Raw genomic sequence first — 15,045 nt, forward strand, 5'->3', positions numbered from 1 at the left:
CAATATGGTTGAAGAACTTCATCGGGGATCTTGGAGTTGTACCTGCCATAAAGGAGCCCATGGAAATTTTATGTGATAATGAACGAGTGGTTGCCTTGACCAAGGAACCGAGGGATCATGGTAGATCTCGACATATCGACAGAAAATATCACTTTATTAGACATCGTGTAGAAGAAGGACAACTCGTAGTGAAGAGGATATCATCTGAAGATAACCTAGCAGATCCTCTTACGAAGGGACTGAGTAGGGTTAAGCACTTGCAGCATGCTAGGAGTATTGGGCTGAAGGATGATATTAGTATAGATTAGATAGTAGTAGAAACATGTAATAGATAAATGTAATTAACATTTGATGATTAAATAAAGGAGTATCATTTATGAGTAATGTTACTGTCTTGTGTTAATTGTTTAACTATTGTTTCATTTTTGCATGTTTTGACTTCCAGAATAATTGAGTTTATTAAGAATAATCGAATTATTCAAATTGTCCACTATAGTTCATATGTTGGAAGTAGATATGAATGAAGATTGTCATGAATCGGTGTGTAGATTGTCTAAATGGTTTTATACATAGCAAAGGGTTTCTACAATGTTCATGAGTGCTTATGAACTGGTTTTGAGCATTGGAACAAACCCGCGCTTGTTGGAATCACCTTATGGAATATGATATAAAAGGGTGATCGCAAGACGATAATATCATATAGTCTTAAAACCTAGATATATGGTTTGTTATTTGTTAATTGGTTGTACATTGATAATGCAAAAACACATCAGTAACTCGGTGTTATAAAACGCATTGTTGTGTATAGTTGATTAATGAATAAGTAAATGCATATAAGTCGAAGTTTATCTGTTACTTTTATCCCAAGAGGGTAAAAGCGATATCTCGGCCGCTCGATGATTTGATTTGACTTATGTGTCGGGCCCGGTCAGAACTAAATTGATGTGTTCGATTAAGTTCTATGTCAAATGAATCGGAGATCGAGAAACCAAGTGCTAGACTAATTATTCCATAGAATTGTCAGCATGATATCTAACAAAGGACTGTACGATCCCTTATCTAAAGGACAAGATTGATTAGATCAGAGTTTGACAGCGTCTTTGAGAGCTATGATTGCAAATCAAATTGTACTTGTGCATATAGTTACTAGACTTATCCAAGTGGGAGACTGTTGGAATAGTGTCTAAGGCTGCAACTATATTAGGCAAGTATTTGACCCGATTGTGCATGGTCCTTTTGGGTTGCCTTCACCATAGCAACTTGACAGGATGATTTATTATGAGAGAATAAATATTATTAATATATTATGTGAATAATATAAGGAATAATAATATTGTTATTTGATTAATATAAGTCATAATTTAATTAGAATTAATTTGGTGACTTAAAGAGATTAATTAAATAAGAGGGTATAAACTGTCAATTGTTTGATAGTTACACTTTAGGCTGTAAAACCTTTATGGATAGAGTTGGACGATTTCTAGGGCTTAGGATAAGCCACAAATCGTCCAAGGGCTTATCTTGGAAAGGATTTGGATTGCTTTGAGTAAAAGATTATCCAACTATGGTTTAAGGGTGAAACCCTAGGAGCCTTACAAGTATAAATAGACCCTTGGGGCAAGGGAAATCGGCACCTCTGCTAAAGCAAAGAAACCCTGGCCGATTTCTTCCCTCTCCTCTCTCTCAAATCATCCTCTTGCTAGTTGGTGTTTGTAAGCCATTAGAGGAGATACATTTGTGACTCTAAAGCTCCAAGAACTAGAAGATCAAACAAGTGTTTCAAGGTATACTTCTAACTCTGATTTTGTATTGTTCTTATACTCTATTAGTTATTAGAAGTCTTGGATCCAATGCATGTTTAATTAAAGAAACCTAGATCCAAGCATTAAGGTTTGTATGTGCACATAGGAATGTTCATATGGCCAAAACCCATCAAGTACAACATGGGTGGGAAAAATACACTTAGATTAGCAATGATGGAAGGAGATTAAGAAAATTTTACTTATACCTTGCTTGTGGCTTCTTTTTAAATAAATAGCAATCCACTTCGGTTTTAGCTCATACAAGAGAGGTTTCAAATCACTCCGTGATTATTTTGTTATGTTAATTTCAAGATTTCAGGCCTCCACATTTTAGATTCTATAACTATTGGCTTCATGTTTATAGCATTAGAGAAGTTGTAATCAAAGTGTGGCCGGAAGGTTGCTTCACAGGTGCACCAGACTTGATTATGCTAAAAAAAAATTCAAAGTAGTAAAAGGAGTCCTCAAGGCGTGGAGATTAGAAAAAGACAACATCAATAAAATCATGAGTTTTTTAAATTAAAGAAAAAAAATGAAGAAGTGGAGTCTAGAGTGGAGACACGTGTCGTTTCTTCTTTTGAGAGAGAAATTGTATTCTTTTCAAAAAAAACAATTGCACCATTTGGAACATCTTCGGAACATTGACTTAAAGCAAAAATTGAGAATTAAATGGGATGTCGAAGGGGAAAATTCCTCTTTTTCCATGGAATCATCAATGGAAACAAGTGGAAAACCAAAATTAATGATTTTAACATTGATAATATGTAGAAGGTTGAAGCCGAAAAGATTAAAAGTGAAGTTTTCAATTTTTCTAAAAAAATTTATGTGTACACAGGCCCGATTCTTAAACTCAACAGCAAAATTTCAAAAAAAAAAAAAAATAGTCCCGAAGATAATGAACTTCTGGAAGCTGATTTTTCTCCTACTGAAATAAAAACCATTTGGTCTTGTGCTAGTGATAAAGCACCAGGACCTTACGACTTCCCTTTTAAATTTTTGAAGGATTTTTGGAACATTATTCAATTTGATTTCATTATTGCTTTGAGAAAATTCAAGTCCACCGGAAATATTAGTCGAGGTTGTTATTTGTCTTTTATTTTTTGGATTCCAAAAGTTCAGGATCCTACAATTTTGAAGGACTTTCGACCCATTAGTCTTATAAGATGTTTTACTAAAGTTATCTCGAAGCTTCTTACCATTCGCCTTAAAAGGTCATCCACAAGGTGGTTAGTGTTGAACAAACAACCAATGTTCAAGGACATAATATACTTGATGGGGCTTTTATTATAAATGAATTGTAATCGTGGGCTAAAAAATTGAATACAAAGATGATGTTACTGAAGATGGATTTGGATAAAGCCTTCGACTCTAGCTCATAGGAGTATCTTGATTCCGTCTAGGGACAAATCGAATTCGGATTTAAATAGAGAAGTTGGATGTGTGTGTGTGTGTGTGGGGGGGGTCTTGTTTCGGGTAGAGCTTTTATTTGTATTAACGGCTCTCCTACCTGAAATTTTAAAATTACAAAAGGAGTTCTGTAAGAACCTAAATTTAGAGAGATTTGATTTCTAGTAAAATATTGACCGAAAGGAAAATGGTCATTAATGATAATTTAGTAAGTTCATGAAGTTGTGACTTCATGAAAATAGCCAAGATGAGTTCAAGTCATTAAGATGCGATTAGATGAGTAAGTTTAGGAGAAGAAACACATGATAAGTTTGGTCAAAAGGGCAAAATGAGAAATTTTATGCCTTTTGGGCCAACTTTATGACTTAATAGATTAAGACTCGTATTAAGTTAGTGACAAGTGACTTAACATAGTTGCGTCCCCACCTTCGTATGAATATATGTCGAAAACGGAGATAAGATGAAGAATATATGCATCTTTGAAGATGCATTAGAAAATGGGACGAAATTTGTATTTTAAGCTTTTTGCATGGCTTAATGGATTAAGGTTCGTATGGATTAAGCTAAAATTAATTAGATAGAATTTTATAGTTTTTCAATACCTTCGCGTAGATATAAAAATCACTGAAACTGGGTTTAAAACGAAGAAGTTATGACCGTTTAAAGATTTGAAAAAATGTCTCAAACCTGGAATCTGTGAAATGTTTTCACAAATGCATGGCAAGAAGGCCATCACGACGTGATGACGCTACCAGAAAAGAATTTTCAACCTATTAAAGCCTCATTTTGAACCAAAAACACCCCATAGTCAGGGAGAGTAAATCGGAGGCGATTTTGAAGATAAGAAAGAGATTGGATGAGCTAGAGATAGAGCCTAACAAGGATTTAACATCCTTACACTCCTGAGGCCTAAGAGAAAAGAAAACGAAGCAAATATGCATCAATGGAAGAATTGAAGAAAAATAGCAGTTAGTCTTCACTAACTAACAAGGTTAGCTCTCTCTCTCTCTCTCTATTATTGATTATATGTTTATAATCTTTATATATATATATATATATATATATATATATATATATATATATATATATATATATATATATATATACTAGGTGTGATCCCCATGTATTACATGGGTGTATTTAAAATAATTAAATATGTATAAACATTTGAGAAATTTGAATTTATAAGAAAAATGAGAAAAATATTGAATTACTAAAATTAAAGTGTTTTTTTCTCTTTTAAATTTAAACAAATTTAGATAAAATAATCAAAGCAAATTAATGAGATTTTATTTTAAAATTTTAAAATTATAAGGAAAGTCCATTAATGAAATTGATATGCATAGGAAAACCATATGAAATTTAATAAAATAGGAAAACCACAAAATTACATATGGAATAAAAATTAATTCAAAATAACCACAAAATGACATGTGGCAAAATGAATGAGAGTGTGACAAGTGGCAAAAAAACTTTTCATTTATTAGAGAACTAGGCGAATGCCTGCGCGTTGCGCAAAAGCATCTATATAGCTGAAATCTTCACAAATATATGTTTTTTTAAATATAGCAATTATGTCGTTGTTAAATTTGATATAATAATTTATATGCTAAGTTGATATAGTATATTGATTATTTTGAATTATATGATAATATATACATATATTAAAGTTGCATAATCTCAATCTTTTGAATGACATCTACCTACGGGTTACTCATGAATAAAAGTAAATATAATATATGGTTTAATATTATTTATAGTTATTGTTACTGTTAATTCATTTTTAAAATTTATTTGTTTAATGTTTTAATTTCTATCAGTGTAATTATTTAAAATATCACACAATTTTTTTTATTTTAAAGGTAACAATATAATCATTTATATAGAGTTATTTTTAGCTATTGTTATTGTATGTTATTTTAAGCAATTTATTTCAAAACTTTTAACGATTATAAAAATATTTTTAGGAAATATTTTAGTGAATTGGTATTACAATTTAGTTTTTGCATTTAGTACTACAATTTATCACTTTTCACTATTCACAAAATATTCTTTGAGTTTTTTTTAAGTGGAACTGAAATTTATATTGAAGTTGACCCTGTAATGTTATATTGAAAGTAACAATTTAAGTATTTTGTCCATCCAGTTCAAAAGTTGTAGCTTTAAACTGATAATGGTTTACATACAACAACATATTAAATCTAATAAATTAAGTATAATATGTTAAATGTTAAAGACATAACTTTATAAGTAGAAGTAAAAATATTATTTTAATATCGAAATTCAGTTTATTTTTATTACACTTTAGGTTTGATACTTATTTATCCTTATTAACCAATTTATAATCATTATTAGAAAGACATTACACTTTATCATTTCTAACTATTTACAAAATATTTTTTGGGTTGTTTAAGTTGAACTAAATTTTATATTTAAGTTGATCATGTAAGGTTCTATTTAAATTAACAATTTAAGTATTTTATACAAATTGATTAAAAGTTGTAGCTTTAAAATGATAATGGTTTACATACAACATATTAGACCTAATAAATTAAATATAATATGTTAAAAGTTTAAAAAAACTTTATAAGTGGAAGAAAATATATTTTTTTAATATTGAAATTTAGTTTATATATGATTACACTTTAGGTTTGATATTTATTTAACCTTATTAACCAACTTATAATAATTATTAAAAAGAAATTGAAAAGTCATGGGAGTTTCAAATGAATGTGGTGAAAGGAAAAAATACATGGGAGTTTCAAATGAATGTGGTTCAAGAAAAAATGCAAGTTTTATAAGTATACAATGAAGATATGTGAGTTTGTTGGATCTTGAGGCACTAAGTGAATGCCCCTCAAGTTATTAGATAAAGAGTAAGAAAAGTATGAATATACGTTCTAAATCATGTAACAGAGCATACACTTAGTGAATGCCCTCAAGTAGAAAACACGGTTCATTACAAATTCGCCAAGGAAATCCATTATCTCCTTTACACTTTGTTATGAACATAGCTATGGAAAACATCTTTTTCAATGTATCATTTTTCCTAATAACAACCTTAGTTTGTCACATCTGATGTATTTCGATGATGTTATGTTTATCAGCCAACGGTCGGTCGTTTACTTCCTCAATCTAAAATATCTTCTTAGATGTTTTAACCTTGCTTCTGGGCTTAAGGTTAATTATCTTAAAATCAAGTTATTCGGTTTCAGAATTGAAATTTTGGATTATTCTCGAATGGCTAGTCTTCTTAATTATGAAGGCGGGTCTCTTTCATTTACCTATCCAAGAGTTCCTATTGGAGCAAACATGAAATTTAGTAAAAGTTGGAACCCGATTATTGAGAGATTTAACATTAGATTGAACAAATGGAAAGCTAAAAACCTCTCATTTGGATGTCAATTGACTCTTACAAAATCGGTCCTTGGAAGTTTACCTTTATAGTATTTTTTCTATCTTTAAAGCTCCGAAAAAAAAAGCTATTGGAAAATTGGAAGGTTTGAGGAAGACTTTCTTATGGGGAGGAGATGTTTCCAACAAGAAGATCAATTGGGTTGCATAGCAAAAGGTGGTGTCTCAAAAATGCTTTGGAGGTCTCGGTTGCTTGAGAAATTTTAACTTAGCTTTTTTCCCTAAATGGTGGTGGAAATTAAAAACGGACGTAAATGGTCTTTGGTCTCTGGTTATTTGGTGCATTCACAACTACAATGGGCACGGTAAATGTTTAACGGCCAAAAAATCTATACCCAGAGTGTGGCTTAATTTTGTGAAGATTGAAGAAGAAATTATAGAAGTGGGGGGTGAATTTATCAATTTTTTTATTTAGAAAGGTCAACAATGTGAAACGCATCATGTTTTGGAAAGACAAAATGGTTGGTGATTTCATTCTAAAACACACATTCCCTCGTCTCCTCTGGTTGAATTGGATAAAAATTGTCCGGTTTGTGATAGGATAATTACTCTCGATAATCAATCTACGACTTGGACTTGAAATTGGAAAAAAACCTCTTAGGAGAGGGGCGGAACAACAACAAATGGTTGCTTTAGAGTCCCTTTTAGAAGGTAAAAATTATCTATCAAATATGGAAGACACTTGGATTTGGTTTGGAAACTCAACCGGAATTTTTACGGTTAAATCGGTTAGGGAAATTATCGATTCAACCATTTATACTCCTGAACCATGTGCTTTTAAGTGGAATAGATGGCTGTTGATTAAAATTAATTGTTTCATATGGAGACTCCTCTTAAATAGAATTCTAGTTACTCATAATCTTGCTCAAAGAAGTGTTGTTCTTCCTTCCATTTTATGGGGCTTTAAACCGGTTTCAGCTTTGGTTTCGATCCAAAAACCTCTTTTCCAGATTTGTTAGATGTTGTAGCCGGTGCTTCTACTCGAGATGTCAAAAAGAAAAAAACTAATCGACATTTTATTTGGCACGATTTTTTTTGGTTTATTTGGAAAGCAAGAAAGGATATCATTTAAAAAAAAAAATGTCTAGTATAGATTAGATTGTTTGGAGTGAATCTCCTTTTTCCGCTTGTAATATGTGACATCTTTGTACTTTGCTAGCTGCTTGCTAGTTTGTTTTGTTTGTAATTGTGTCTCCCGCCATTATAAAAAAAAATGTAAAAGGCCTTTGTTTCTTTGGCAACACGACACATACGTACACACATTACGACAATTGGAAAACTCTGTGGCTTATTGTCCTCTCCTCTGCTGGTGATGGTTGCTAATTTGGGAGGGAATATAATATATCTTTCGGTATATAATTAGTGGGGTCTTTAAAGTATAATATTTAGATATTTTAAATTCATTATTTTATGACAGTATGATGACACTAATTTAAAAACTCTATCAATAGTGACGAATTTTGCTTAACTAATTTAAAAACTATGTCAAGTGTGTAAGATTTGATATTCGTGTGGTGTGCGTTTATTGTAATTTGTAAGACAACCTGTAGTGAGGCCATATCTTTATCCGATTGTACTTAATAGTATGGTAGGGTTAAGTTAATTTGGAATTTGTACCCAATAATCCAAATGGTTAAAAGTTGTGCAAATGGTGGCCACAATTATGGTAGAGGAGGTAAGGTAACAATGTTAATAACATAAACGAAATGAACCATAATTTAGTAACAAACAGCCTTTTCTAAATAAGAAACAATTTTTCATCCAACAAATAAGTCCAGTACTATGTAAGAGATAAGTGAGTTAGACGACTAAAGTAACCATTCATAGCGGATTAAATTTAGAGATGACAACAAAAATGATAATCATGAATGACAAAGTTTTTATGTTTTAGAAAAATGATATCATTGTTCGAAATGGTAATTTCTCACGACTTTATGTCATACTAAAAATATTTCTTCTAAAAAAAATACATTTCAAAAATATTTCTTCATAAAAAAATACATTTCAGACTTAATGATATGGACTTTGGATTTTGCACATCAAAATAAAAAATAATTGATTTTTCTGGCCGTAGTGGAAAAATTTTCGAAAATTTTATTTTTTCTATTATCATACAACCCTGACTTTCCCAACCCTACTGTGAAATCTTGCGTCCATCCCTAATTAAATAAATAATTTTTCTGGAATTTTAAGAACAATTCTAAACTCTAATAAACAATTCCAAAATTTTGAGAAATTTTTGTTAGTTTTTTAAATCTAACAAAAAAATGTTATTAAAAAAATGCAACGAAAAGATGACATTTGAGAAAATTGGATATTTCCAAATAAGTCTGAGAGACGTGAATAAAAAGACTTTAAAAAGTGTTTAGTGAAAATGAGGGGGGAAAACATTATATAGTATTATGTCTTATCTTAATCATTTCGGTATTAGTTAAAACAAAATTATTCTAAACAAAAGAGTGATATTTTTGTTAATGGGGTTTTCTATAACTACCTTCGTTCTTTTTTCAATTTCACCCCCTTTGATTTGATTTTTTGTCTTTTATTGTTTTTTTTATTTTGTTTTTTGTTGTTTTTAATTTATTATTATTATTATTATTATTTCGAACAAAATTTTATAATTCGGACAACGTTATAAAATTTGAATGGCTATATAAAATCAATTTTTAATTATTTTTTATTATATATTTTAATATTATTATTATTATTATTACTATTATAAATTTCAAACAACATTTTATAAATCGGTTGGCATTATAAATTCGAAAGACTATATAAAATCGGTTTTTAATTCTTTTTTATTTTATATTTTATAAATCGGTTTTTAAAATTGGATGAAATTTTAAAATTCGTACAACATAATAAAATTCGAACGACTATATAAAACGGAACAAAAACAAAATTTGTCTTTATTTATCACTGATATATTAATTGGTTTGTTATTACATTTGCATGGTGCGTTATACGGATTGAAAACAATTTTACTTTTGTTCCATTTTATATAATCGTTCAAATTTTATAATGACGTCCGAATTTATAATGTTGTTCGAATACTATATGGTTATCGAAATTTATAATAATAATAACAATAATAATAATAATAATAATAATAATAAAAGAAAAAACAACAAAAAGAAAAAAGAAAAAAAAATGATGTCAAATCAAATGTAAAAGGTTGATTATATTGATGTTAGGGGGATAAAATTAGTTAAGAATGGAGACAGGGGTTTGGGTGACATGATACTTATAGCACCATCCTTCTTTAATAATAATACTTATAGCACCATCCTTCTTTAATATCCCTTAAAGTTAGAATGGAGACAGGGGTTTGGGTGACATGATACTTATTTTGTCCATTTCTTGAATAGATAATGTATAAATTTGATTATAAAAATATATTAATACAATAAATAACCTACTTTTTGGAATATATACTTTTTTTCAAAATGGAATGCATTAAGAAAAAATTTGGATAACCTTTAACTCGTTTGACATGTTTTTCTTTTACCTACAGTTTTCAATAATACCCATTTAATCCATTATAAATAAAATATAACCTGTATCATTAAAGGGGGTACCATTATCCTGATACTTACAAAAAAGAAGTTTAAAAAAAATTAAAGTCTACATCATACTCCACAATCCACATAAGAAGTTAAAAAAATCTATATCCCAAAAAATCACCATTCACCAACCCTTGTCATATTCTCTTGTCAAATTCTTACACTAACTTTGGTTGTATACAACTATACTAGTAGTGACATATCTAGATTTCTCAAACAGGTTATATACTATTATTATGATTTTTGAAAACGCAATATATCAAAAAGACTATTAAGTTATGGCACATGTGAATAATACACTTTCTATTCCCACTGAACAACAACACATGGTCCACAAAAAGTTTTGAGAGCTTTTTCTGCAAGAATCTAAACAGAAACCCAATATTCCGCTATACCAAATACCTAAAACAAAAGCTAAAGTTATATATCAAAGTCATTTGTAACAGGTTTTCTTTTCTTCTTTTGTTTCTTTTAACCAAAGTAGCTTTCTCCACATGTATTTACAATCCACAATTCCACAAAGCATAAAGTTTGCCCACAGAATTAACGCCATTAACTTTCTTTTGTCAAAACCAATTGTCATTGGATTCTATTTAGTTCGGTCTTTTTTTGTTTTTTCAAGCTTTAAAGATACTTCATATAGATATTTCAGTAAAACTTATCCATATAACTAACCTTTAAATAACCATTTTCGAATGCTTTATATTGTATTTTATAAAGTAAAACTCATACCTTGTTCTTGTCTTCTTGATATCATGAAGCAGGAACTGTTGACAAAATTCAGCTTTATATGGTGTAAAGTTCTTTAGCCTGGATTTGATACCATATCGTTCTTGAGTCAAATTCAAAAATTAGAGCACAAGAAATTAAGAAAAGTCAAAATTGGGATAATTTGGTTCTGAAATGGAATGAAATGAACTTAAAAGTACATAAACTGCAGAAATCTACATATCAAGAAAATTAAAACCAGTGTTTGTTTAGCAAAAATCCAGAAACTGTTTGGACAAGGCATTGGTTCCTTTTTCCTGATCAAACAGAAGATGAAATTGTAGGCTTCATGGATGCTTCTTCTAAGTTCACTTACCAGAATACTTGAATCAAAATTATTTACAATATAGGTATGTCTGGAAGTTTGGAACTTGAGTTTTGAATCTCGAACCTCTTGAATCGAATTCTACAATCTGGACATACCATTTTGTTCCTCCAATATCCAAGTTCTACTTCTCCTCCTTGTCATTCTGCCGAAAACTGAACTTGAAAGACTACGACTTCTGTTCATTGATGCTCCATTAGAGTCGGAAGAATTTGAAGACGATCTCAATCTTCCAAAAAACGAAAACATGTTGCGGAAAACGCTACTCATTCCACCCTGTCCTCTCGCCCTATACCTTCTAGATTCCCACATAATTCTCCTTGGTGAACCGGAATTGTCACTAAACCCACCGTCAGCTTCGGTGTACACAACCGGAAGCTCTCTGTCGCCACTGCCGGTTCTTCTGCTGCCGGTGAACCTGCCGACTGCAAATCCCCCACCAGGTAATCTCCATATCGTCAATCCAACTGCCGCTGATTCTTCCTCGATTGGCTCCGAACGTTCTATTGACTCCGTTGTATCTGTTGGCAGTTCGTGGCGGCAGACGGGACAGGAGTTTCGCATAGAGAGCCATGGGATGATGCAATCGGGGTGGTAAATGTGCTTACAAGGCATCTCACGAGCTTCGGCGCCGAGAGCAAACGCTTCTATGCAAACTGCGCAGTGCGATTCGGTGCTGACGTGTAAACTCGATACCTCGATCGTTGGCATCGATTCCACCGCAGCTTTTGACGCCGGCGGCTGTTCTGAACGACTTAATCCGTTTATATCGATCTGTGATAACTGTTCAAGCAATCGATCAAATCCTGACCCCATCAGAAACTCCGACATCATCGCCGGCAACGGTTGTAGACCGGCACCTGCTCCATCGTCATAATACAACTCAAAACCTCTCTCTCCCCCTCCGGAGTTCTCGTCCACACCGGTAGCCGAAACGTCAGCAACACTGCGAAGGACGACGACCGGATTGAAAGGAGACCAGTCGCCGTTGTTACGTCGACCACGACGCCGGAGCCTCAGATCTGATCGATCGCTGTTCCGTAGCATGTACATCGCAGCGGCTGGAAGACGTCGCCGCGGCGGCGCGTTGGGCTCCACAACTTCAATAAATCCTCCCTCGCAGTGAGGACACACAACCGTGTCCTCTTCCGCTACTCTGACAAAGCGTGTGCATCGATAACACCAATACGACGCCGTTGGCATGTTGTTCAGAAATAAATTATACTAGGATCAGCTCCTTCACCCCTAGGTTTCAACTAGGTAATTAAGATCCGGCGAGTCGGTGAGAATACTATAATGGCCGGAAACAATATTCCGGTATCGGAAGCTTGCACACACAGACGATGGTGTGGTGTATTGTATTGATTTTATGAAAACGAGGTAAATTTGCTTTTTATATACACAGAATATGATTTAACGGCGTTCTCCATTCCATGGTAGGTACTCACTCAATACTTATAATTTTTTTAAACTATATATCTATCAATAAAACTAAGTTTTTAATAAGTTTATATCGTTATACTTTATATCCTGTTATTTATTTTTATATATTTTAGAATTCAGGGGATAAGCTATTTAATTTTTTTGGTCTACATCGACGGTTCATTGACGGCACTGTGGAATGCATGTTGACTTGATGATAGCTGGATGTTTTAGGAGGAGGGCCGTTTTAGGTTGGTCCTGAAATAGAAGAGCTAGAGGGGGTGGATTTAATTAATTATGTTCTTTATTTTTGTCCCTAATAAATACTTCAATCATCTATTTCTAATTATCTTCTAAAGATTAGAGTAACTTGGCATAAAAATAAAAAAATAAAGTTTTCAGAAGGCAGAAAATTTGATGCAAATTTACAAGAAGACACGAATATACTAATTGGTGTAATAAATAAAATTTTATTAAAATACACCAAATTTGATGCAAATTTTTATATATTACATTACAAAATATTTGTTGTCTATTATTGTTAAAATTTGTCGTCTACACTTCTTTCTTAATGATCATCAAAACTTGTTCATAAACAAAAACAAAAATATATTTTTAAAAATATCTTTGTTACCGATGATAACGGTTTTAGCTGTTTTTGCTACTTATATAACATATAAAGCTATTGAGTATACTCACCACACAACCACAACAAAAGTGTTGGTCGCCTCAGCGTCATATCATTACCAAAATTTGAAGCCCGCAATGATTTGATGTTCAACAGAAAAAGCTACTCTCATCTAAGGAGAGCAAATGACATATAGTTAACTTGGTTCCACCAAATAATAAAAGTTCTAAATTATGTATGTTGGCCTTCTTGTTGCATTTTCCCCTTTTGTTGCTTGTTTGTTTGTTGTAATGTATGCTTCCTATACTTTATTTTTGTTCTAACGTATTGTTAAAGTCTCAATGAATCTGCCATTACAAAAAAAAATTACGACATCAAGTTATACACTTTTTTGGCTTTGAAGGAAGGTGGCATTTAACTTTTCATTTCGACGGTTTCATGCCCATAATCACTCCTCCTCACCTCGTTTCCAATAAAAATAAATTTCATAGTACTCTCCTGTCGTTTTTTGCTTAATCTTTGCCATATTTTAGGTTTCTTGATTTTTATTGTTTCATGATTTTGCTTCTCAACTTATATCCTTGAGTATATTTAAAAGAAAAAAGAAATCAGAATCGTCTTTTCTTAAACTCGAAATTCTTGTCTTCTTAATCATCAAGCTTGAAGATTATACATGGGTTAAATTATCCAGCTTCATTGGTGCAAATCAAACACTTCTTTTTTTGCCCGACAATTGTTCGATAAAATGTCTAAATGAGTTTTTCAAGTGTTGCAGCCATTTTAGGACTCAAGAAGATGTAGAGTCTCTTTCTGGTGTTGTTTTTCATTTTGCACTCCAACCTTTTAATGGAGTGTCACATTTTACTTTAGATTTTTGCTTCTCATATCGAGCCTTCCCTTTGAGGCTTTAATAAGATTTATTTATGTGTTTATGGCGTCTTCTCATACATATGCGAGCAGAACTTGGCCATGCCCTTTTTGGGGGTTTCATTGTTGCATGAATGGTGAAGTAGGTGGTAAGGGGATTTGTCGTATGATTTCTCATATCAAGAGTTTGAACCTCCCTACAGATGAGCGTGGAGTTGTGTAGTGTGAGGCTATTTCGTTGGTGGTTTGGGTTTATACTCTTTAGTATAGGCTACCTCATATGCTTATGTTGCCTTAATGGCCCAATCTTGGGTATTGCAAGACCATATCTTATGGGATAGCGGCATATATGGTATGGGTTATGATAATGTTTGTGCCTTAGCTTCTCTTCGTAACAAGCTTCCGAACATTTACCAAACATTTTAAACTTTTCAAAACAAATCCAGATAAATAAAACTATTCAAACATCAACATAGTTCACAAATTGTTTTCAAAATTATTTCATATCAGAGTTCCCATAAATCCCAAATCATAAAATGAGAGGATGTGTACGTCACGCCTTCGCCTTGCCATGGTCACTTGAAGTACCTGAAACAAAATCAATAAATGTAAGCTCGAAGGCTTAGTGAATTACCCCTCCTGCAGTTGAAAAAGAGAGGACGTCGGTGTTGGAATTCTTTGTCAGCAGTCGATTCTCTTCCCATCAAAGGTTGCATCACCATCGATCAATACCATTACCGCCTCCACATTCTCTCTTGCCACTCATTATCAAAATATTGTTATTAGTGGGTTGAAGATGATGGTTTGCATTCCGTTCTTGCCTACCATTCTCGATTTCCAAGTCTCGGC

The 15,045-nt window shown here is 32.2% G+C and overlaps 1 protein-coding gene across 1 annotated transcript; it reads right to left on the reverse strand.

Moving 5' to 3' along the window:
• Positions 1-11,052: 11,052 nt before the first annotated feature.
• Positions 11,053-12,700, reverse strand: LOC111907476 (E3 ubiquitin-protein ligase RDUF2). Its single transcript, XM_023903263.3, has one exon. The coding sequence runs from the start codon at positions 12,480-12,482 to the stop codon at positions 11,361-11,363; it is 1,122 nt and encodes a 373-aa protein (XP_023759031.1). The 5' UTR covers positions 12,483-12,700; the 3' UTR covers positions 11,053-11,360.
• Positions 12,701-15,045: the final 2,345 nt, after the last annotated feature.

Source organism: Lactuca sativa, chromosome 9 (assembly GCF_002870075.4).
Source record: "Lactuca sativa cultivar Salinas chromosome 9, Lsat_Salinas_v11, whole genome shotgun sequence".
NCBI classification, from domain to species: Eukaryota; Viridiplantae; Streptophyta; class Magnoliopsida; order Asterales; family Asteraceae; genus Lactuca; species Lactuca sativa.

Coding starts and splice junctions, on each gene's coding strand:
- LOC111907476 (XM_023903263.3), bottom strand. CDS start 12,482: ATGCCAACGGCGTCGTATTGGTGTTATCGATGCACACGCTTTGTCAGA.